The sequence below is a fragment of the Thermobia domestica genome, chromosome 3, assembly GCF_964235325.1.
Source record: "Thermobia domestica chromosome 3, izTheDome1.hap1.1, whole genome shotgun sequence".
Classification (NCBI taxonomy): Eukaryota; Metazoa; Arthropoda; class Insecta; order Zygentoma; family Lepismatidae; genus Thermobia; species Thermobia domestica.
In genome coordinates, this window is record NC_137456.1 from 132,241,863 (window position 1) to 132,266,244 (window position 24,382).

Sequence of the window (24,382 nt, forward strand, 5' to 3'; positions counted from 1 at the left end):
CATATAGACCTTGACCTTCACAAACTCAGACAAAAGAAGAGGAACGGGGAATTGCACTAAACTTTCTCGCTCCAAATCATGGTGTGCTGCAGTTATTAATGAAACATTTTCTTGAGAAATATAAACAAAATTCTAAGGCGTTTTCGGAAAACTTCACCCAAAGAAAACATCTCCAAATGTAAACTACTTCTTGTAGATTTTTCCATAAGAAATTAATTATTAGATATATTGGAGTTATTAATGAAATATTTTTCATATAAAATAAGAACAAATCGCATGAATAGTATTTTTCAAAATTGTCGAAAAAAAAAAGCTGTTCCTAAGAGTAAACTACCCCTTGTGGATAATCTCATGAAAGTGATTTGTTCTATATTATAGGAATAATAAAAAAATATTTATTTATGAAATAAACAACAACATCACCTGACTCGTTTTTTAGAAACCCAGTCTAAAAAGAAATCCATCCCCAAGAGTAAACTATCTCTTGTTAATATTTTCGTAAGGAATAATTTAAACAACATTATGGAGTTATTCAGGGTTAAAACTGGATCTGAAAAGGTAGGAGAACGCATGACGTCACGCTGTCCTCTGTGCCTATCTTAGCCCATTGTAATTATTTAGGAAGTGGAGGGACGCCATAAGTACTTTCTGGAAGAGAGGTAACGGCGTTCCCCTCAATTTTACCTCTGGAGTTATTAATAAAGACACGAACAAAATTGCCTGAGTCGTTTTTGAGAAAATCGTCTCACTAATCTCAATCAGGCTCACTCTGGCTCAGGTTCGCACTTGAACAAATTCTTCAATGGGGCTCGCATTTATCGAATTTCGATTAGGTCCATACTAGCTCAGAGAGGCACTCGATCCAGCTCGAGCTCGGTATCCTCAATGACTCAGGCTCTTGTCGCTATCCACTTAAAAACTCGTGCTCACACAGACTCACGCTCATCTGTTGCATTCGAGGCCGACTGAGACTCCGAGAGCTGAGCTGATGAGTTGGGGCATCTTTGCAGCAACCCAGAAATGTTTACTATTTTTTTTAACATAAGATATAAAGAAGCATTTAAAGTCTTTCAATTTCGGGTATCCTATTCCGATTCTTTTGTTGGTAGAATAGCCTTGACTACTTCCACCTGTTAGCATGTCCTTTGCTTGTTTCTGGTCGTGACCTGTACAGCGAATAACCTTCCTCTTGTGCAGCTAATTCTTCGTCCAACAACAGTTCAAAGTTACCAAGAGCTTCAGAAGATGGAACTTTATTCCATTTAACACTGGGAAGAAGAAAGAAAAAGAAAAAAAAAACTAATTAGTTGATACTTTTGAAATTTATTAGAAATAAATAGATTGATATTTCCTAATATTGGGACTAAAGATAGAAAAGAACAGCAACACAAAGACTTTGGAAGTAAAAGATGAGCTAAAGTCGTCACTTAATATGTAACTTATTGCTGAAAGTCTGCGTGGAGGTGGATATATATATTTAATTTTTTTGCGGATGGTGGATAAAATATCGAATGTAGTGAAGAGATAAAAATTATCTTGATAATTCATCCAAACACCTTATTGCTGACACCTTCTACACTGGTCAAAACAAGTATGAGAGTAAGCACTAAAATGCTTAAATGGCCGAGGAACATCAGACTTTTCGATATATTTTGTTGTGGAGAACGTAGCCTTGATCACTGCAACGTACTTGTGCTGGATGGTCTACAAAAACGAACGCAAATGTGAGGTCACAGCGCACGAGATACAACTTGCGATAAGACATGAAGCCATCATGCTACATGGGAACGATCTAGTAGTGTTATCTGATGGGCAGCGAGTGGAGGTGGACTGCTGTGATATAATATTAAATAGGAACAATGGTAGTACAACACGCTTTAGCGGAATCTGTGGTATGAAGAACTATAGACAGAAGCCGAGCAGACAACGCGTGGTAGCTGAGGCCCTCCACAGATGGATATGCTTTTAATAGGCTGGAATAATACTTTGGAGACCAGGACAGGGTCGGCCACAGATAACAACAGCAAGGAAAGACAATTACTTCGTGTTATTGACTGGAAGAAACAGGTAGTAAAACGCAATTTACTTGAAACATGGGCAATAAAAGGCAGTGTATCAATCCAAACTGTGCACAACCTGCTGCGGGAAAGAGACTTTATGCGCGAAGGTCGAAAGCTCTCTCCATTCAATACCGTAGAACTCGCAGAAACTGAGTGGGAGTATTTAGAACATCGTGAGTGGGAGTATGTTGAGTGGATCACTATTCTATTCTCCGACAAATTACGTTTCAGTTTACAATCAGACAACAGACATATTCTCATCTGGAGGGAACATGGAGTTCATAATTGTCCATCCCATGTGCAACAAGTATCGTAATGTGAATATGGTGGAATAATGGTGTGCGCAGAAATCAGTACCGTACGCCGCACAGCTCTGCAGATCATTCACAAGGGTACTGTAACAATTTAGTGGTACAGAGAAGATATCCTAAGCTCTAATATTGTTTCTATGAGTGCAGCAATTGGCAGTCGTTTCATTTTTTTTATGGAGGATAATATAAAACCTCACCGAGCACGTATTGTAGGTATGAACTACAGGTGGAGAGTATCGAACGGATGGTATGGACAATGTCCTCCCTAGACCTAAATCCCATTGAGCAGTTGTCGAAACGTTCCACAGGCTAGCATAGACAACCTGATCGAATCATGCCAAACAAATGTGCAGCAGTTGTAGCCGTTCTGAGAGACACACACCTTACGAGAGAGATATTCTGTAATGCAAATATCCATTTGACCATCCAGCACAGATGTATTGTAGTGATCACGACAATGCCCACAACCAAATCCATCGGCAATTTTGATTTCCCTTTGTCGCTTCTACTTTTCTTGCCTTGTTCCCCTAAATTGTTTTGAAAACAGTATTTAAGCTTGTATACCCTTTTGGGACAAATAAGAGCCAGAACAAAATTGTATCGTTAAATTTTCTTTCTTTCGTTTTAAAATCCTGTAAGTTTGTTTCAGATAGCTTATTCTCCTTTCTCAAAGACATCTTATCTCCAGTTCACCTTTGCGCTTTGAACAAAGAAGCTTAATGAGACAATAGGTACTATATTTCCCATTAATGTCACAACATTTGACTTGATGAATTTCATTCAATTTTCTTTACCGTAGCTTACTACAATAGGAAGAGATTGATTTAATATTTAGCTTAAGTTTTACTGGTATTATATCAGGATTCATATAATTATAAAACAGATAATTACTTACAATTGTTGTTACAAACTATTTTATAGATTATAATTGACATAGAACAAATAAATTGGATTTGCGGATACCGGTGCAGATGCAGATAGTGATGTGGATGCAGATGTAGATGCGATATTTTATATCTTCACAGATCTCTATTTATACTATATAAATTATAACATTTAGATATTGCTGCTGTTTTGATTGCGTGTACTAAACTAGTTAATTAAATAAGTATCACTTACTCTGGAATACCATCTGGAGGACATACAACTGACAATATATTGTCAATTAGTTTGTATTTAAGGATTCTATCATTTACTGTGGTGGAAGTCAAGGAAGGTGATGCGTTAACCTGAAAAGATTTAATAAGATATATCAGAATACTGCAACCCTTTCACTTAGTAAACCAGAGTTTTTCTACTAGTATATCGACAGTGAGCATATGTTCTAGAGACCTATACATATTATTATTATTATTATTATTATTATTATTATTATTATTATTATTATTATTATTATTATTATTATTATTATTATTATTATTATGAAACAAATTTGTCTTTTGCGTGTTCTTAACATTTAAAATTACATTAAATGAGATTGACAAAACAAAAACAAAAATCTAAAAGATTCTGTTAATGTACAGTATGTACGTTCCATATACATATTATCAATAATTTGCCGTATTCTTTGCTGGGGCACGGTGGCTCAGTGATACTCTCCCATTGGCCAAGTGGCTAAGCGTGCTCCTTTAATATACATGGTGGGGGAAGATTTAGGAAGCAAGTGTGGTGTAGTCAAGTTGCGTGAGGCATTAGACTGATGGTCGTGAAGCGAGACTCGTTGGGAGTTCTAGTTCCTATGGAGAGCATACGAGTTTTTAACTGTTGTCTATATTTGTGTTTGTATTGGTGACCCTGTCGAGTCTATTCGTAATTTGTTGGAAATAACTTTCACTTTTATCTTTTCTGTTTATTGTTTTCCCGTATTTCGCATCAGGCCTGTAGGAAGAACACTAAGAGTGCTAGGGGAGGACAAGATAACTTTGGGGGATAACATGTGTTTACCTTATATTCATACTGTACCTAAAATACCAACACATAACTGAAAGTTGAAGGGGATGAAGGGAGCTGAGCCCCCTTGCTCACCCGGTAGCTACGGGCCTGGTTTGCATGACCGCTTAAAAACGTAGCTGTGCCCACGATTATGATATTATGAGGCGTTCAGAGCACAAAGGAATCAACTTCAATTACCAGAGTTGTAAGATAGACAGTTTGTACGGTACCCTGAAGTAAGGGAAAAGTTAACATGATTCTTTACATTAAAAGAGTTATTTACACTATTTAAAGATGAATCTTATAAGTTCTGAAAGAATTTGCAGACAAAAATCTTAGAGTTGAAATACGTCCAAAATGATCTAAAGTGGAATTGATTTCCTTGTGCACTGATCGCAATATATTTGAATTACCCATCTCAACCAGCGGAAATTTTAATACTAAGAGTGTATTTTCTTATGTTACTTCTAATTATTGCTGAGAAAACACGACAACAGAAAGCAAGAATGAATGTATACTTGCTGAAATCTCTAAGGAATACGTACCTCAATTAACCACGGCTTTAGACTATTGTCAATAATGATATCGTATCCATAGCACTCAAAACAATGCCTGTCATTGGCCATTACAGGTGCCACAGCTTTCAGCGAGTGTACGATGAGCCAAGAGATGGATTTAAACAGCTGTTCTGTGATTGCTTTACCCCTTGTACTTTCTAAATATAGCCTCAAGTTCTGCACGCTTAACTTCCCTCCATGCATGCTATTGTATTCGCCCTGAAATAAAAGCCACCATAAACATTCGGTCATCAGTAGACTATGCATACTAAAATAGAGGAACTTGTGGCAAAACCTAACTATAAAAGAACGACAAAGTTGAAATAGTAGTTAACAAACCAAGCTATGTGGAAGAGCCTATTTTAGATCTATCAAAAAGTTTAATGTATGGCTTTCAGTACAAAATAATGAAACCGAACTATGAAGACAATATAGAAATATTTTATACAGACACGGACGTTTTATCTATCACATTTAAATAAATAATAAAAAAAACTCTTATGAAGATATTAAAAGGTTTATTAATAATTTTGTAACAAGTAATTAAAGCGAAAATAACAAATACAATATACTGAAGATTAATAAGAAGGTTCTTGGTAAAATGAAACTAATTAGAAGGAACAATATTAAAAGAAATAGTTGATTCCGATAGGAAATATATTATCCTAGTAGCAGAGATAACTTGCAAACAGATTCCTGTAAGCTTGAATTGCAAGCCGGCCAAGCTTGCATCCAGCTTGATTGTAAAAGGTGCAAGCATACTGCAAGCTGGATTCCAGTAAAGAAGTTACATGAAGGCAACCATGCATTCAGTGTTCCATTCAAGCTTGACGCAAGCTTTTTACAAGTCACGTCAAGCCAATAGTCAATGAACGGCCAGTGATGCTATGACGTTCTAGGTATTGTCTAAAGCATCATTTGCAAGTACAACAAAAGGCAGATTGTATGAAAGCATGCTTTTCAAGTACAAGCGTAGAAAGCCAAAACCCAAGCACGCGCCAAAACCCAAGCATTCTTGATACTATGGTATATAAAACCATCGCAAGTTGATTTGAATAATTCACACTTTAAAAGCAAATTTGATAAAGAAATATGTAAAAAACAAAAGGAATTAAAAAAGAATGTTATAAATAAATATTTACCATTTGATGAATATAAAGACTATTTATTCAAGAAAATGTTATTATGTAAAAGTTATAAGCATAAAGTATAAAGCATTGATGCTAGTTAACTATCTCTCAGTTGCGTAGATGAAATACACACATTACGTATATTAGAAGATGAAATAAACACATACTGTGGGGTTATTATAAGATAGAAGTAAGAATTAAAAATGAAATAAAATGTACGTAAATTATTTATGAAATAAATGCTGAAACAAAATATAGTAAAAATAGACTGCGATCAATATTATTGCAAAACTTGTAAATCATTTGTAACAAGTAAAAGTGAATGTAGAAGCGACTACTGTTTTGGTTCTTCTAACTAAATGGGAAAATTATGACTATTTATATATGTAAGTATAAATAGTGTAATGTATTAATGTAGTTTTGGATGTAAGCTGTTTGTTATGATATAAGATAAAGTTCTATGCACTGTTCATATGATCATTGCTATTATGTGATGTGCAATATATGAAATAATCTGCTCAAAATAATAAAAAAAATGTAGAAAAATTTAATTCGAAACTCTTATAATCAATCTAATTTATTAATAGAAAATTTGGCGCAGTATTTGTCGTAAACTGTAGTTGTGTAATTTTTGTACATGAAATTATTAAAAATAGGCTTGTGCCAGAAGGTAAGTATATCATCTAGTCATAATATACGAGTTTGGAAGGAAAAGTAATAAATATTCGTGAATCATCAAGAGTACCTCAATGAAAATATACAGAAGCTCTGGAAATATATGTTCTACACTCATCTCTGAGACAATGTGTAGTAACAAATCGCAGAGCCAAATGTTCAGTCAATATCCATGGAAACCAACATCCATCAATGAGAAATAAGGTGAAAATGAATGGTTGGATGTCTATTTACATTCATACATACAATATATTTTGTTGTCTATTACATAAGTAAATAAGTAAATGTTATCACAATCATACATTCACATTTAAATTCATATTCGCGTTGATTATAATGATATATTTTCAAATATTTTATAATTAACTCTAGTTATCTGTAATGTTACTCTCCCTTCTCTTTATACTTTACTGCTGCTCTGATTCGACTATAAATCTCTTTTAGAATAATATTTTAACCATCACACTGACTATTTGAAAACTATTCTTACCAAAATATTTTATTTACTTGACATTAATTGTATGAAATATATTCATATAAGATTAAATGGAACTTACCCCATGCTTCTGAACCGATACATTCGTAAGATGAACATACATGTTGTCTAGTTCTTGAATGCTAGTATCATATTTCACAGTACAAAATCGGCAGAAGCCCAGTCGAAATAAATAAGCCTTCAATGGACGAAATGACGTCACAAGAACATAAAGTCTCAAATCGAATTTTTTGCCACCAATCAATAATGGGTTGTCAATATACCTAGAAAAAGAGATTTAATATAATATCATATGAAAATTGTGGACATAAAAGTATATTTTGATTCCACTTTAGCTAATTACCACGATTGAAGCTAATTACCAAAAGGATAGGTAAACAATGTTATGTAATCTAATATGAAATTTTCATTTTTTACATGAATGAATTATTCTTTATCGATTTATTTGTAGAAAATAATTCAATTGCACTTTGATATTTTAGAAACTTAATTATTATCTGTACCGTTTTATATCTAAATGACCATAAACAAATCCACGTGCAACTGGCCATAAACGAAGGGCAGTCATACAATGTTGTGGGAATAATTCTTAGTAAGCATTTGAAAGAGAAGGTAATCAAAGTTAGTGATGTAAAGTGGAAAATTTTCCGCTATGTTTTTTCGGAAAATTTTCCGTTTTAAAAATATCAGTAATCAAGTAACAATTCCTCAGCAATCATAAAATTGGTTGAATTCATGTACAGAAATGTAAAAATGTGAAAGATCGTTTAAAGAATCTGAAAATTTTCATGCCTCAGACAATTTTCAGCACTAAGTAAGAACAAGTTAAACCATTTTTCATGAATCGAAATATTTTCTCTTATATGGAAAAATTGAAGAACTTTTCATGAATCGGAAAGTTTTCATCATTTTGATGCAAAAAGTAAAATAACTTTTTGTGAATCGGAAAGTTTTATTGCTCTGTAGGAACAAGTGAAAGGAATTTTTCTAGATCGGAAAATTTTCATCACGATGTAGAAACAAGCGGAAAAAAACTTTTCATAAACCGGACAATTTTGGATATTATGTATAGTGATGTTAGGTGGAAAATTTTTCACTATATTTAACTGCACATTCAGCTACAAAATTGAATTTCTGTAGAGGAAAGTTAGTCAACAACAAATTATAATTTTGCAATTAGCTTTCGGGAACCGGAAAATTTTCTAATATTTCAAGTTGGGAAGTAAATTTTACATAGTGTTTCTCTCTCTCTCTTCATCTGCGAGCTCCTTCGTTGCTAAGCAATTAGCATACGCGCCTTTGGCATGGAAGACCTGGCTTCAATTCCCAGCGGGAGCTCATGTAGTTCGGATTTCACGTTAATCAGTTGGTCCCGTCTTATATAGTTTCGCTGCTGAAAGGGACGTTAAACTCAAAATCAACTCCTCTCTCTCTTCCTCTCTCTCTCTCTCTGTGTGTGTATGCAAAGTGGAGAGAACATGAGTTCGTAGGATACAAATATCCCATTCTATTATTTAAAATTTCAATTTATTAAAAGCCATGAATGTTTTCCGATTCATAAAAACATACTCCACTTATTCCTACATCGTTGTTTAGCCGTAAAATTTATTGGTAATAAATATTATCTTTAAAAAGTTTCATGAAGTGAAAATCTACCGATTCTTCATTTCAAGAATGTTTCAAAAACTTCAATGCGTTCTTCCCTCAGAATCCATCTTTGATTTTACCATATTAGATTTCGTCAGTTTAATACGCATAAGATGGTTTTCTCATAGCTTTACTACTTTTATCGATTTACATTCTGCAACATTTATTAAATAAGTAGATATAATAGAGACGGAGAGAGAGAGAGACAGAGACAGAGACAGAGAGACAAAGTGAGAAACACTATGTAAATTTTTACTTCCCAACTTGAAATATTAGAAAAGTTTCTTGTTCCCGAAAGCTAATTGGAAAATTATAATTTGTTGCTGACTAACTTTCCTCTACAGAAATTCAATTTTGTAGCTCTATGTGCAGTTAAATATACTGGAAAATTTTCCACCTAACATCACTATACATAATATCCAAAATTGTTCGGTTTATGAAAACTTTTTTCCACTTGTTTCTACATCGTGATGAAAATTTTCCGATCTAGAAAAATTCCTTTCACTTGTTTCTACAGAGAAATAAAACTTTCCTATTCACAAAAAGTTGTTTTACTTTTTGCTTCAAAATGATGAAAATTTTCCGACTCATAAAAAGTTCTTCAATTTTTCCATACAAGACACAAAATATTTCGATTTATGAAACATTGTTTCACTTGATCCTACATAGTACTGAAAATTGTGTGAGCCATGAAAATTTTCAGATTCTTTAAACGATCTTTCATTTTTTAACATTTTAATACATGATTTCAATCAATTTTATGCATATTGAGGAACTGTTACTTGATCACTGATATTTATTAAGGACGGAAAATTTTCCGGAAAAATATAGAAGAAAATTTTTCACCTCACATCACGGCTAAACAACGTTGTAGGAATAAGTGGAGTATGTTTTTATGAATCGGAAAAATTTCCGGAAAATTTTCATCACTGTACAGGGCAAACAATTCTTTGAATCATGAAAAATTGTTTCACTTGTTCCTACATAGTACTGAAAATTGTCTGAGCCATGAAAATTTTCAGATTCTTTAAACGATCTTTCACTTTTTAACATTTCTATACATGATTTCAATCAATTTTATGAATACTGAGGAAGTGATACTTCATCACTGATATTTGTTAATAACGGAAAATTTTCCGGAAAAGTGTAGAAGAAAATTTTCCACCTCACATCATGGCAATACAATGATGTAGGAATAAGTGGAGTATGTTTTTATGAATCGGAAAATTTTTTTTCCGTTTCAAAATTTTCCGGAAAATTTTCATCACTGATCAAAGTATAATTTGTTGATGATAAAGTTATGATGTTAAGACTTGAAGGGGGAAAAGACGGATTTAGTGGTGATATAGACGTACGCACCGACCATTTCCCATACAATCGAAGAAGTAGAGGAAAATTATAAAGAAATAGAAGAAATTATAATCACGGAGAATAGGGTTGCGTGTGTAATTGTAATGGGGGATTTCAGTGCAGTGTGGGAGAAAAACAGAAAGGCAATGTCGTAGGCAAATATGGTTTAGGCGAAAGAAATGAAAGGGTAGAGAGACTGGTCCATTTCTGTAGACAGAATTCCTTAGTAATTGGAAACGTTTGTTTCAATCAACACAAGAGAAGAATATATACATGGAAATCCTCAATAGACGGTCGAAGTTATCAAATAGACTATATTATGATTCATGGCAGGAATCTGAATAGTTTAAAGCACGCGAAGACCCTTCCCGGGATCGACATTTTCTCTGATCAGAATCTTATGTAGATATTCAATTTAAAAAAATAGGCAGAAGAAAAGTAGGCAACAGGATATTTAAAATGAAAAGTTGAAAAACGAGGAAGTAAGAAATCTCTTCGTTGGAAAATTCAAAGAAAAATACTCAAACAAGGAAAGAATAAGTAAAGGTAGAAACAGAAGGTGGGAGCATATTATACTTTGCATACAGCAGACTGCAGAAGAAGTAGTAGGTTACCGTGAACACAAAATGGTTTAGGAACCATGGGTACAGAATAAATGTTGCAGAAAACAAAGGAAAGGAGGCGTGAAAACATGTTGATACAGAAGAGGGCAGAAAGATGTAAAGGAAGTTAAACAACGAGTTATGAAGAGAAACACAGCAAGGGAAAAGTTTTACAAAACAAGTGAGGACATGGAAGAATTAGAAAGAGTTGAGAGAAATGAAGAAATGCACAAGGAGGTGAAATCTATGGAACTTCGAAAAAACAAAGTGTTATTACGATTCCAATAAAAAATAAGAATGGGAAGGTAGTCAGCAAGAGAAGTGAAGTCTTAGGAAGATGGAAGTAATATGTTGAGGACTTATATGAGAGTAGTGATTGACCATATGGGATGTTAAAGCAGAAAATGAAATAGGCGAGGATGATAAAGGGTTTAATATTCTTCGGGATAAGTTTGAAAAAGCTATATCCGAGATTAGGAATGGAAAGGCAACCGGGATAGATAATATACCAATCGAATTTATTAGGAATATGGGAGACGAGGGTAACAAAGAATTGTTCCGACTCTACAATGAAATATATGAAACGGAAGAATGGCCAAAAGATTTCCTGAAGACGACAATGATGCCGATGGTGAGAAATTGAACCCAGAGAGATGTAAGGATTATAGAATTATTAGTATCATATCGCATACAGCAAAGATTTTGCTTCGAATACTAAACAGAAGGTTTTATGAATGAACAAATGAAAAAACTGAGGAGAAACAGTTCGCGTTCAGGAGAGGTAAGGACACAATAAATGCAATTTGATTATTAAGGGTAATCAGTGAAAAGTTTATAGAAAAGAGGCGAAGAGGTGTATATTGTATTTGTTGATCTAGAAAAGGCTTTTGACCGTGTGGATTGGAATTGTTGGTGGAAACTCTAAAGGAGGCTGGGTTCAAATAGAAATGGCAAGTGAAATGAACATGTGAGGAATATGGGATGAAAATAAATGTTAATACAAAAGCATGGTAATAGAAACGAAGCGGTCGATATGAAATAGAGAAGTAGGTGGTGTAAGCTGCCAGCCCCACCAACGTGATTTGCATATCAAAATGTAAATATAGTAATTCACATATACATATTAATATAATTTAAAAGCCAAATTAAATAATAATTTGTAATTATATTAGAATAATTCCTATATTTAAATATGCATTAATGAAATTATTTATATTCAGAAAGGGTGTTCAAATTAGAGTCCAAATGAATTACTAAAAAATTCTTTCTCTGTCTAAGAAGCACTCCTCTTCACAAAATTTCAAATTTCGCATCACACACTGGGATAATACTAGAAGCAAAGAGTTCAATAACCATTGAGCTATCAGAGTTGATAACCTAAAGTGAGAGGCAAGCCCAAAAGAAGCAGGCTTATAGTGTATATTCTATATGGAACGGAAATTAGGGAAATGAAATGAAGTTAGAAGCATTGACCAGCAACTATTGTTACTTCCAAATTCAGTCTCTTGTTTGCGGGTACACACTTTGATGCGAAATTATTGTTACAATAGGGGTTAGATTTTCAATCTGTCCTGCATCTTCACGTCTCTGAGAAGAACCGTTAAGTGAAGCTTGGCTGGTAAGCGAGCCTGAGAGAAAAAAAGAAAGAAAACATGGATCCTATGTTAGGAGTATCAGATTTAAAGGATATATTATTAATAAGTAATATTCAATATTAAAATGTTTTTGGAAATTTCGATAGAAGCCAAGAAAAATGTTTTACGCGGCCCCGCATCAGTATTTCGCTTCCCGCATGCTTCCAATTCAGTCGAAAATATTTTTCTCAGTCACTCCTGGATGACGGGAGTGGCATGTCTGAGAGAGGAATGAGCAGACGACTCACCTTCTGAGACGAACTTTTTGTTCGCCTAGTATTTGAAAGGGATGACAACTCCAAGAATCTACAAAAATAAGTAAATTACTTATATACTTTATTGTATGTGTGGTTATTATTTGTTGTATGTAAACATTTCATATCCAACTTAAAAAAAAAAAAAAAAACGTGAAAGTAAAAACAGAAGCAGACAGGTCCATTATTTCCCGCCTACCAGACGGTAATTTGAAGACCTGCCACTAGAGAGCGTTAAACACTAGACACAAAACGTCTGCTTGGAGATTCCTAACGGGTTTCCACGACTAGTAAACAAAACATAAAGTTGTGATTAAATAAAATTGTAATATTTTTTGGTATAAAAGACATACTGGGCAGTGGCGTAGGGAAGGGGGGCCCGGAGGGGCCAGCCCCCCCAAAGAGGTCCGACAATTTACTTTGGTACTTTGATGTTTGTATTTTTTTAAATATATTTTTATGTTTATATATTTTTTGTTTGCAATTTTTCTATATGTACACCTTGTCTCAAAAAGGTTGAGCGCATTCTTTATTGGTGTTTTGAGGCAAAAATTTTCAAAGTCCAGCTTCGGGTATCTTCGGGAAAAAGTAAGCCAGGTTCGAACCTCCAAGCCAGCCTTTGCAAAAGGGTAAAAGTTTGCAGATGTGTTTTTCTTCTTTTAAATATAATAAGACTTGTTACCAAGTGTTTAAAAAAGCAACATTGATTGAAATACTAAATGATACAATATTTCGAAACGTTTTTATTAATGTGAGCACATGCTTGTTTGTCATTTAGCTCTCTATACGTAATGGAACATTTAAATACGTTAAAGAATCTTTCCATATGTAAAAGAATGCTCAAAATTAAGAAATAGAACATAATTATCGCCTGAGTACTAAAATAAAAGTCAAAGTAGAACAGAAACTGCGTTTGTAATGGATATGAATGTCATAATTATCATGAGATCCGTTATACATCGCTAGAAGCTTAGTTCTAGAAGTCCTTGTGTTAGCTCATTGGTAAGCTGTCGGATTTCAAATCATATGGTTGAGAGTTCGATTCTCGTCTGGGCCAATACTTTTTTTTAAAATTATATTTTCCGCAATGCATGAAAAATTATATAAAATAATTACATTAAAATACATAAGTTGTTTATATATAACATAATAATTGCAGAACATAGTAATTATTATGTTTAAAATATAACATCTGAGATAATTTTCACAGTAGGTCGGTATTATATATGAGAATGTTAAATACAAGTTAGGAAAATCGTTTAATAGCAATAAATAAGTTATGTAGTGTATTTATTTGCAGCTATTTGTCATACAGATTTAACTTCTCAATATTCTCATTACAGTATGTTATTTATATTCGTGAAATACAGTATATTCCTACGGATATAGAAAGTGTATAAACAGAGTATCCAAAGTCGTATCCTGCTTCAAGACACATAACTTTTCCCGATCCCCTTAACGTCACGGGAAGAAACACAAATTCTCTTTAGAACGGAATGTCGTTACTTAGAGTCTCATTCGAATACGTTGAATATGCTTTTGTGTATTCATCTCTCTCTCTCTCTCTCTCTTTCGCTTTGTTTATGTGTGTGTGTGTGTTGCGGAATATCCCAAGTTGAATACAACATTTGCAAAGTATATGAGCATCGTTGTCATCGAATACCAGAAATTGAAAGTCGTGTTTCTTCAGGTTGGGTTTGCGTGTTCATGTTAGTTCACTGGTAGAGTACGGACTTGCCACTGAAGAGGTCTTGAGTTCAAAGCCTACAGCTAATTATCATTCTTTTGTTAGTAGGATTGCACAGAAATCGGATACAAGAAGTGGTTTACTTCTAGAAATATTTTCAGAGGCGTTTAGGTAGCCCTGAAAAGGGCTTTTTTCGGGAGTTAAGGCGGGGACATTAATATTGTGTCCAAGACCCTTCTGAATTTATTACACGCTCCATTCTTCTGGGCATGGAATCTATTACATGGGTGACAAATCTATCTTCTTCCCCTACCTCCAGCCATGCTTCGGAAACAAGATGCCACAGGTCATCCTGAGTTCTTGGTGGATCTGCCTCAGGCCAACGTTCCCTTAGAGTACGCTTCACTTCTGCCCACATATTTTCCATGAGATTGAGGTCTGCTCCACGAGGCGGCCAGTCGATTAAATCAATCTCAGGGTGCCCTGCGAACCATTCATGAACCACACGGGAAGTATGTATTGGCGACTGGTATTGCTGGAACTGAATTACACCATCAGGCTGAAATACTCGTACAGATGGCACCATGATATTACTGATAATGTCTAAGTACTGAGCATTGTCCAGATGTCCTTCAATTCTATGAAGCTGTCCTGCTCCGCGACTGGAAATCCAACCCCAACATAAAATAGATACATGGCCACTGCGATTGCAAGCAGCCACATATCCATGGTCATATCGGGTACCTCTCGGACGATACACAAAACGGCGTCCCTCCTTTGATGTTGTGAATATGGATTCATCTGAGAAAACTACGTTTTCCCAATTGAGACCCACATTCGCCTGTGCAAACGCGAGACGGTAAATTTTGTGGTCGTCTGAGAGTTTTTCCTTCACGGCAGCAACACGGCCACGTAACCCAGCATGACGAAGCCTTCGCAGAGCTGTATGCTTATTACCAGGAAAGAGAGAAGCTTCCCTTAGCTGTCCAGACGTCCTTAGTGGGTCTAACCGGGCTTCGTTTACTAATCTCGCATCTTGGGCTTCGGTTGACACATGCGGACGACCAGGAGATCGTAAATTACCAGTCTGACCTGTAGCACCATATTTCCGAATCCATCGCCTTCCTGTAGAGGCCGGGACACCTACTCGCCTGCTAGCTGCAGTTGCAGAATAACCTTCCAACTCCCATAAAGTAATTACTGCTGTACGTCTATCCATAGTTACCAATGTTCTGAGCTGTGAGAAGGAAGCAATAGGTAAAAGCTAGTACCTGGCGTGTGATTGGTTACTTGCACGACACGCCTATTGTGGGGAACAGCGTTGCCAGATCTAGCATAATGATGCTAGATCTAGCATAATTTGCATGTCTCTAGCATCTAGCATCTTGCTTTTAGCATCCTGCCCAAATCTAGCACAATTTCAGCAAGTTATCAAAAAGCCGTAAAACCTGGAGATGAGAAAGAAGTTGGTCGTGGGAAGAAAAAGAACGGCAGAAATGTATCCTCTTCCATTGATTCATACACTCGGTAAACCATACAGGCAGTCTTATTTTCCGAAGTAAGTTCGGAACGGCTTTGGGCTTTTTTTTTGTGGCTCCACCCAGGGTTTTCTAATCCTTTAACTCCGAGGCATGGGCGGAGCTATGGGGGCCATTCTCCCCCCAACTTTTTGGCAACTTCACCATCTTTATTTCTGACTTCATGATCATATTTATTCCTGAAATGACAGCTCCGAGACCGACCAAAAATCTTCCCCCCCCCCAGCAGACGATTCCCAACTCCGCTTATGCTGCGAAGTAATTTTCTTTCAAAATATGTAAACAAAAACTTTGCATTCATTTATACGATATATACGCCATTGAGTCTGACAACGACTGCAGTAATTTAGTTGAGTTAAAATTTTGGTGCGTGAAGTATTGAGTTCTATCCATGCATTCTTGCTCTCTGTGTATTTTAAGTTACGTTATCGTATCTCAACTTCCTTTCTTTAAAACTCCTGAATTAGTAATTATGAGGATCTAGCATAATTTGACCGAATCTAGCATAAGTTCGATCAGGTTTTGGAATAATTCCGAGCTGTGAGTTTGGCAACGCTGGTGGCGAACGACTTGATCAACGACTCGCGAAAGAAATCTGAAAATGGTGCGCCGTAATAATAACATTAAAAACAGTTTTTATAAAGAAATATTAATACATACGAAAAGCTGTTTAAAGAATGAATTGTTATACTGACTTTACACGTATAAAAACATATAGCATATACCAAACAGATTGAGCGATATGATGATAGCTGTTTTGAGACGAACACTTTCGAAGTCCAACTTCGGGTATCTTCGGAAAACAGTAAACTAAAGCTGCTGGTTCGAACCTCCAAAGCCAACCTTAGTAATCGGGAAAAGATGTACAGATATGTTTTTCCTTCTGTTAAATATAATAAGACATGTTGAAATGGTATTAAGAGTAGAAAAAAGTAACATTGATTGAAATACTTAATGATACAATATTTCGAGACTATGTATTCACACTCTCGTTTCGTCATTGTGATTTCCATACGGAAAAGAGCATTTACGTATGAGCTCAGTTATATTTCAGAAGCAGATTCCGAAAAGCGGTCATGTTAGCTCAGTGGTACACCACCGAGTGTTTAAATCGTGAGTTCGATACCCGTTCAGGTGAGATTCTTTTATGATATTCTACTTTCCTCAATGCATGAAAATTATGTAAAATAGTTACATTACAATTCATCAGTTGTATATATATTTTCATACCATCCGTTGTATATATGAGTTGAATATATATATTCATATCATTTCACGACATAAGTAATTCTTATCTTTAAAATATAACATCTGAGGTATTCACAGAACGTCGGTGTGTTATGTGTGAATATTGAATACAAATTTAAAAAATCCTGTAATAGCAATAAATAAGTTATGTAATGTATTTATTTGCAGCTACTTTCATCGCAGATAACTTCTCAATATTCGCATTACAGCATTTAGGTCGAGCATATCGAAAATCGGATCGTGGTTCAAGACAAAAAAACTAGCTAGCCCCAAACTGTCACGTAAGATTTTCACGAATCGCAAAAGTAAAGTGAAGAGATTGAGAGCGGTAATTCCTTAATCGCTCTCTCTCAACTCTCTCTTATCTGCATTTATACATATAAAAGTGTATGTATGTATGTTCCATCATAACTCATGTGTGCCTAGAGCAGGGTTTCTCAACCTGGGAGTCGCGGCCCCTAGGGGATCGCGAAGATAGGCGGAAGAGATAAATATAGTTAGAATCTAATACCAGAAATTATTTTTAAATATTATTTTTAATTTTGTTCTGATAGGCATACTTTTATTTTTTATACACACTGTAAAGAACAATAAAAAATAAGTCTACTGAACATTTTCAAAGGGTGTAGAATTCGTGTTACTATTCGGTTCAAAGTCTCTTGTCGTCGCGAATTCTGTCGAGAAATTTGAAGCTTAAAATATACAAAACGATAATCATGCCTGTTGTTCTGTATGGTTGCGAAACATGGTCACTTACTCTGAGGGAAGAACATAGACTGAAAGTATTTGAGAACAAGATCCTTAGACGAATATTCGGACCCAAGAGGAACGGGAATGGGGAATGGCGGAAACTTCATAACGAGGAACTACATAATTTATACGGTTACCCAACATTGTTAGGGTCGTCAAGTCTAGGAGGCTTAGGTGGGCAGGTCATGTAGCTAGAATGGAAGAAAGTAGAAACGCTTTCAAAGTCTTGACAGGAAGACCAAACGGAAAACGACCATTAGGAAGACCTAGGCGCAGATGGGAGTAGAATATTAAGATGGATCTCGCTGAGATAAGAATACAAATTAGAAACTGGATCCAATTGGCTAAGGATAGAAGTCAGTGTAGAGCTTTTGTGAACGCGGCATTGAACCTCCGGGTTCCATAGGCCATAGAGTTAGTTAGTTAGTAGAGTTGTTTAAAAATGAATTTAAATCAAAGAGGTATGATATAAAACTAATGAGAACTGTATATAGAAATACTAGAAAAATACACATGAAACAAAACCTGCACATTGAAATACAATTAAAATTAAAACCTAATGAGATACCTAAGCATGGTGTAATTTCACTAGTGCAGCAATGCCCGGTTCAATCTTCATGACGATCATTATCAAGCCATTTTCAACTGATAAGCGATTTCTTATCTTTGTTTTAATGTTTACCATAAAAAAAAACACACTTTCGCACAAGTACGATATAGCAAATGGAATTATTACTTTTAAAGCAGCAATCACCAGACCAGGATATTCTTCTCTCCTCATCAGGCAGAACTTGTCCAAGTCTTCGTTACAGAAAACCAGTTGCAAAGACTTGTCGCATGATCATTCTATTATTTGGTCAAGAAGTTGTGGGCTTAGATCGGATACGTTAATGGCCTCTTCAATGAAGGAGTTTAACATCCATCTTGAACCAGCACCTTCGTCGTTGGGAATATAGATATTACAGTTACTGTATCCACTGTCAGTGCCGGACGCCTAAAAAAGGGGCCACATATTTCGGAGGAGGTGTGTTACTCATGTTAGGAAAGTGCATGTGCACATGTGTAAAATAGAAGGAAAACGTAATAAAATGTGCTCAAAATTAAGGAAAGGTAGGGTTTATTTTGAAAATGTTATTGAGCTTCGTGCCAACCATGGTGGCGCTTCGTAGCTAGTCTGTCGACGTCACTCATATATACGGTGACATCGTACTATACTCTCGCCCCGGGCAATGATTTTCCATGGCACTGTTCACTATAAACAAAAAAATGGATTCTACTATTATAGAAATAGGTATGTTAAAAATCCCACACAAGCTTATTATAAAACAAATTATAAAAGGGTCGCTGGCAAGAGCGTGTGATAAAAGGGGATCGTGATAGGAATTAGATTGAGAACCACTGGCGTAGAGTAATTTTAACCACATTTCTTATAGTTTCAAAAAGAGTGCTGTCGGGTTACCTATGGTGAATGGGAGGGGGATACATATAAAAGATTGCTAGAAAATGATCGATATTAGATTCATAGTTTTCGGGGTCGCTTAGATAAATAGTGAGACTTTCAATTTCGCTTAACTCCGATTAAGCTCTCATTAGTAGGGATGGGCACGAACGACTTTTCTTTGAAACTCGACTCGACTCGAAACAGACATCTTTGAGGTCTACTCTTGGACTCGGCGCGAAAAATATCTTCCAACTCGACTCGGATTAGAGTCAAGTCGAACCAAAACGACCCAAATCCTGTGTGTAGTCCTACCTAGACAATACATAGACAATAATTATTCTATCATCAATTATACTACTGTTACTACATAATAATAATAATAATAATAATAATAATAATAATAATAATAATAATAATAATAATAATAATAATAATAATAATAATAATAATAATAATAATAATAACTATTATTATTATTATTATTATTATTATTATTATTATTATTATTATTATTATTATTATTATTATTATTATTATTATTATGACAACACCGTGTACAAACATGAACGATAGATGGTTAATAAAGGAATACTAAAAGCTAGTTGACTGCCGACGTCGGTAGTCATGAAGTCTACAAGGCAAGGACATCATTCATTACCCTAAGCTGTAAGCGTCGGTGGACTACAGATGGTCAACTATTAACCTCTCGCCAGAAATTGGTGGCCCCGCAGCGACGATCCGTGATGGCCCAAGTTCAATTTTGAAAACTTTACTACCAGCGGCAGAGACGCGATGAAACGCCAACGAACCACAAAAATTACTCTCCCAAAATATGTTAAAATGCCTGTATGTGTGATTTGTTTATATTTAGGTGAATCAAAAAAACACAAAACAAATACGCCGGGGTGGACGCGAACTATCAATATTACGATTACTAGGCACGTGTTCTTCTGACTTCCCCACGGAAACGATCATAAAAAGCTTGGTTGTTGAAGGATAAATCATTGACGTCTTAATTTAGCCAATCAGACAAACCCCTACATCTCGAGTTCTAGGAGGTGATACCGTGAACCGTTTCAGATTTATTGCTTTCTGGTGGAGTACTATCCATGCGCAAAATTTGAGCATAATAGCCGACATGCATCTTCGGTGCCTCTTATCTTTAGTACAATTTTAACCAGAGATGGTGTGGGTCAATGAAAATTTGATCCACGACCCACCATGACCCACTATCACCCACCACCCAAATGACCCATTGGCCCACTCTGACCCATCAACCATCGTGATCCACTCTGACCCACCACCAACTATGAACCACTCTGAACCATTGCGACCAACTCCGACCCACCAAAACCCATCGACATCAACTCTGACCGATGACCCACGTCCTCCTCTCCATTGACTAAAGAGATTACACTTATAATAAAACAAGACTGTGAAATTATCACTTATCGGAGTTTGAATTTCTACCGTCATTGGCTCAAGCACCTCTTTGTTACAATACTGGTGGGTCTGACCTTTACGATATATAATGGCAAAGTGTTTCTCATTTTCTGAATTAAAATGAATTTAAATTTATCATATGTAATTATTTCTTTGTTGCCTTACAGACACATTCAGTAGAAAATAGGGTGAAATTTAAAAGTTTCGAATCAAGGAAAAGTAGACCAACGTAAAAAAAAAAAAAAAAAAAAAAAAAAAAAAATTGAAAATGCCCATGTAATTACGTTTAGAATACAAATTTTATGGCCATTTTCTCTAACTTTATGGCTTGATTGCCTTATGCTCGGAACGCTCCATATATTAAACACCAGCTTCAGCAATTATAAATAGAAAGCAGTGGGTATAAAATTCAAAAAGAACTTTAGTTTGCATTACTCAATTTTTTTTCTCAACTAATATCAATCGTTTTCGATTATTTTTACTAATCAACCCACTATTAATTTCCACTATATAGAAAAGGCACCCCCCGTCCCCCCGCTCATAAAAGACAATTTTAAAAAATGCCAGGGCATATTCTCTTTATTTTTAATAAAGAGTTGTATGCTGAATTTCAGCTCTCAGTTGAACGGCTTGTGAGATACTAAATTTTTCGCAAAAATTTGGACTTCTACTCCCCCTAAGGATATGTATTATAATGAAAGTGACACGCGTATGATAACTTCCCAGTTGGGATTGGAGCCTGATTATATACCAAACGTCAATTCATTTGACTTTGCAATTTGACCGTGATGATTACGCAGACATAGTTACTTTCAATTTTTTATGATACATATCCTTATTTCATATGTTACAGATGATTCAAAAATATTTTTTCAAGCAGTTAGCTCCTCTAGAATCTCACAGGCTGCATCCCAAAATCCAACTCCTACTATCCTATGACAATCCAAAAGTGACTGAACTTTTTTTATTAGGAACAAATGACAAAAGAAAAATGGAGATCTTGAAAGTAAAATGTAGAAAAGCTCGGTGCCGCCAATAACTACATATTTCTCCGCCCCTTCATTCCGAACTTAAAAATAAAACTTAATTCGAATATGGTTAATTACTGAATTTATTACAGTTAAATTCCACTCACTACATGCTATAGCTACAACTATGTAACAAAAAATAACAACTGTGAAACATGTTCTGAATTACTATTACATTTCTTACGCAATTATTAAACATATTAGAATAGTAAAAGAGGATTGTTCGTGAAATAGTATATTTGCCCATGATTTTTAACTTTTTCATACGGAAAAAATTAAAATATTATTCAAGTTTTAAAATTTGCACTCTGCAAATATGTTGCCCTCTAGGCAATGGGACTAATGTGGACTAATGGGAAATGCTACACTGTTAGCGGCGCTGAAAACTTACGATTCGATTCTAATATCGGTTGATTTCGATATCTTTATGTCGCTACGTAACCACCCTGGGTGCTAATGGGAGCTTAATTGGACTTGAATTGAAAGTAGAGCTATTCACCTAAGCGACCACGAAACTATGGATTCGATACTAATATCGACCCGTTTCTAGCATTTTTGATATGTATCCCGACAGTACTCTTTTTCCAGACTGTAAGAAATATAGTTAAAATTGCTCTAGATATATTAGAATTATGTTGAAACACACACATAAATCCACTTTTATATTCTGTATAAATAGAGAGTGAGCGAGCGAGCGAGCGAGAGAGGGCGACTCAAGGCATCACCACTTCCACATTGCAAAAGCATATATCAGGAATTGAATTGAAAATCTATGTAAAAACTTTCTGCTGTGGCATGCTTCATAAGCACAATTTCAGTCTGCTCACGTGACCATTGGGGTTCATGAATTTTTTTGCGAGCGTTCCGACTTTGGATTCTCTGTTTATACCCTCTGTTTATGCATCGAATAACTTTTCAAGAACATAAATGACATTCTGTATTATGAATGTTGAGAATTACTCTCTATATGACAAATAGCTGCAAATAAATACACTACATGATTTATTTATTGCTATTGAACGAGTTTCTTAACTTGTATTTACATCCTCATATATAATACCGACCTACTGTGAAAATTATCTCAGATGTTATATTTTAAACATAATAATTACTATGTTCTGCAATTATTATGTTATATATAAACAACTTATGTATTTTAATGTAATTATTTTATATAATTTTTCATGCATTGCGGAAAATGTAATTTTAAAAAAAAGTATTGGCCCAGACGAGAATCGAACTCTCAACCATATGATTTGAAATCCAACAGCTTACCAATGAGCTAACACAAGGACTTCTAGAACTAAGCTTCTAGCAACGTATAACGGATCTCAAGATGATTATGACATTCATATCCATTACAAACGCAGTTTCTGTTCTACTTTGACTTTTATTTTAGTACTCAGGCGATAATTATGTTCTATTTCTTAATTTTGAGCATTCTTTTACATATGGAAAGATTCTTTAACGTATTTAAATGTTCCATTACGTATAGAGAGCTAAATGACAAACAAGCATGTGCTCACATTAATAAAAACGTTTCGAAATATTGTATCATTTAGTATTTCAATCAATGTTGCTTTTTTAAACACTTGGCAACAAGTCTTATTATATTTAAAAGAAGAAAAACACATCTGCAAACATTTTCCCTTTTGCAAAGGCTGGCTTGGAGGTTCGAACCTGGCTTACTTTTTCCCGAAGATACCCGAAGCTGGACTTTGAAAATTTTTGCCTCAAAACACCAATAAAGAATGCGCTCAACCTTTTTGAGACAAGGTGTACCTATAACAGCACTTGCCCCCCCTCCCCAAACACACATCCTGGCTACGCTACTGATACTGGGGGTGTGTAAATAAATTCTAAGTGTACGTATAGACCCATAAAATGGTGTGAGAGTATATCAATTTTAAATTGTTTACAAATTTGTCAAAATATCACAGGCTCAACGCGGGTGGCACATGACAAAGGGGAAAAGATGAACAACCCCGAAAACAATGAAGATACAGGGAGTCTACAACTGTTGAGGGACAACCGGAGGAAGTAAAATAGAGAACCATAGGGAGAAGACAGTAGTCGACGTGTAGCTGCTCTCAAATCGTGTCAATTTTTCACTCAGTTTAGTTTGTGTTCGCCACAGCGGTTTAAGCGAGGTGTGATCACTATTTCAATAAATCTCTGCAAGAGAGTTAGTTTTCAGCAAGTTACGATATTATATATATATATATATATATATATATATATATATATATATATATATATATATATATATATATATATAAAAGAAATCATCACTTTCTATTGATTACAGCCAAGGCTTTGTTTTTTTAAAAAAAAGGAAGTTTGGTATCTGATACCGCTAATGAAACATACTTAGTATTCATTCATTCATTCATTCATTTGCCTGTTTCATTAGCTTACAAAGCATGAGAAATTCTCATGTAAGCATTACAGTTGTCAGAAAGAAAAAAAAACATACAATATTGTCAAGTACCAGAGGTATACATCATGCAGATTTGCGAATTATGTTGTGATTGTATAGTGGACATCATAACAGTCAGTTATCGGGTTGTGAGTTGGGAGTGTCCAACGTTGTTAATCC

General features: G+C 35.1%; 1 protein-coding gene across 1 annotated transcript in view; it reads right to left on the minus strand.

Moving 5' to 3' along the window:
- Positions 1-340: 340 nt before the first annotated feature.
- The window catches only part of TTLL1B (Tubulin tyrosine ligase-like 1B), a 47,256-nt gene continuing 23,214 nt past the window's right edge, over positions 341-24,382 (minus strand). The window contains exons 5-8 of the mRNA XM_081753154.1: positions 7,223-7,424; positions 4,849-5,079; positions 3,491-3,600; positions 341-1,268 (exon numbers count right to left, since the gene is read on the minus strand). Of these exons, the coding sequence (XP_081609280.1) occupies positions 1,121-1,268; positions 3,491-3,600; positions 4,849-5,079; positions 7,223-7,424 (691 nt within the window). The 3' untranslated portion in view covers positions 341-1,120. The remainder of the gene's footprint in view (positions 1,269-3,490; positions 3,601-4,848; positions 5,080-7,222; positions 7,425-24,382) is intronic.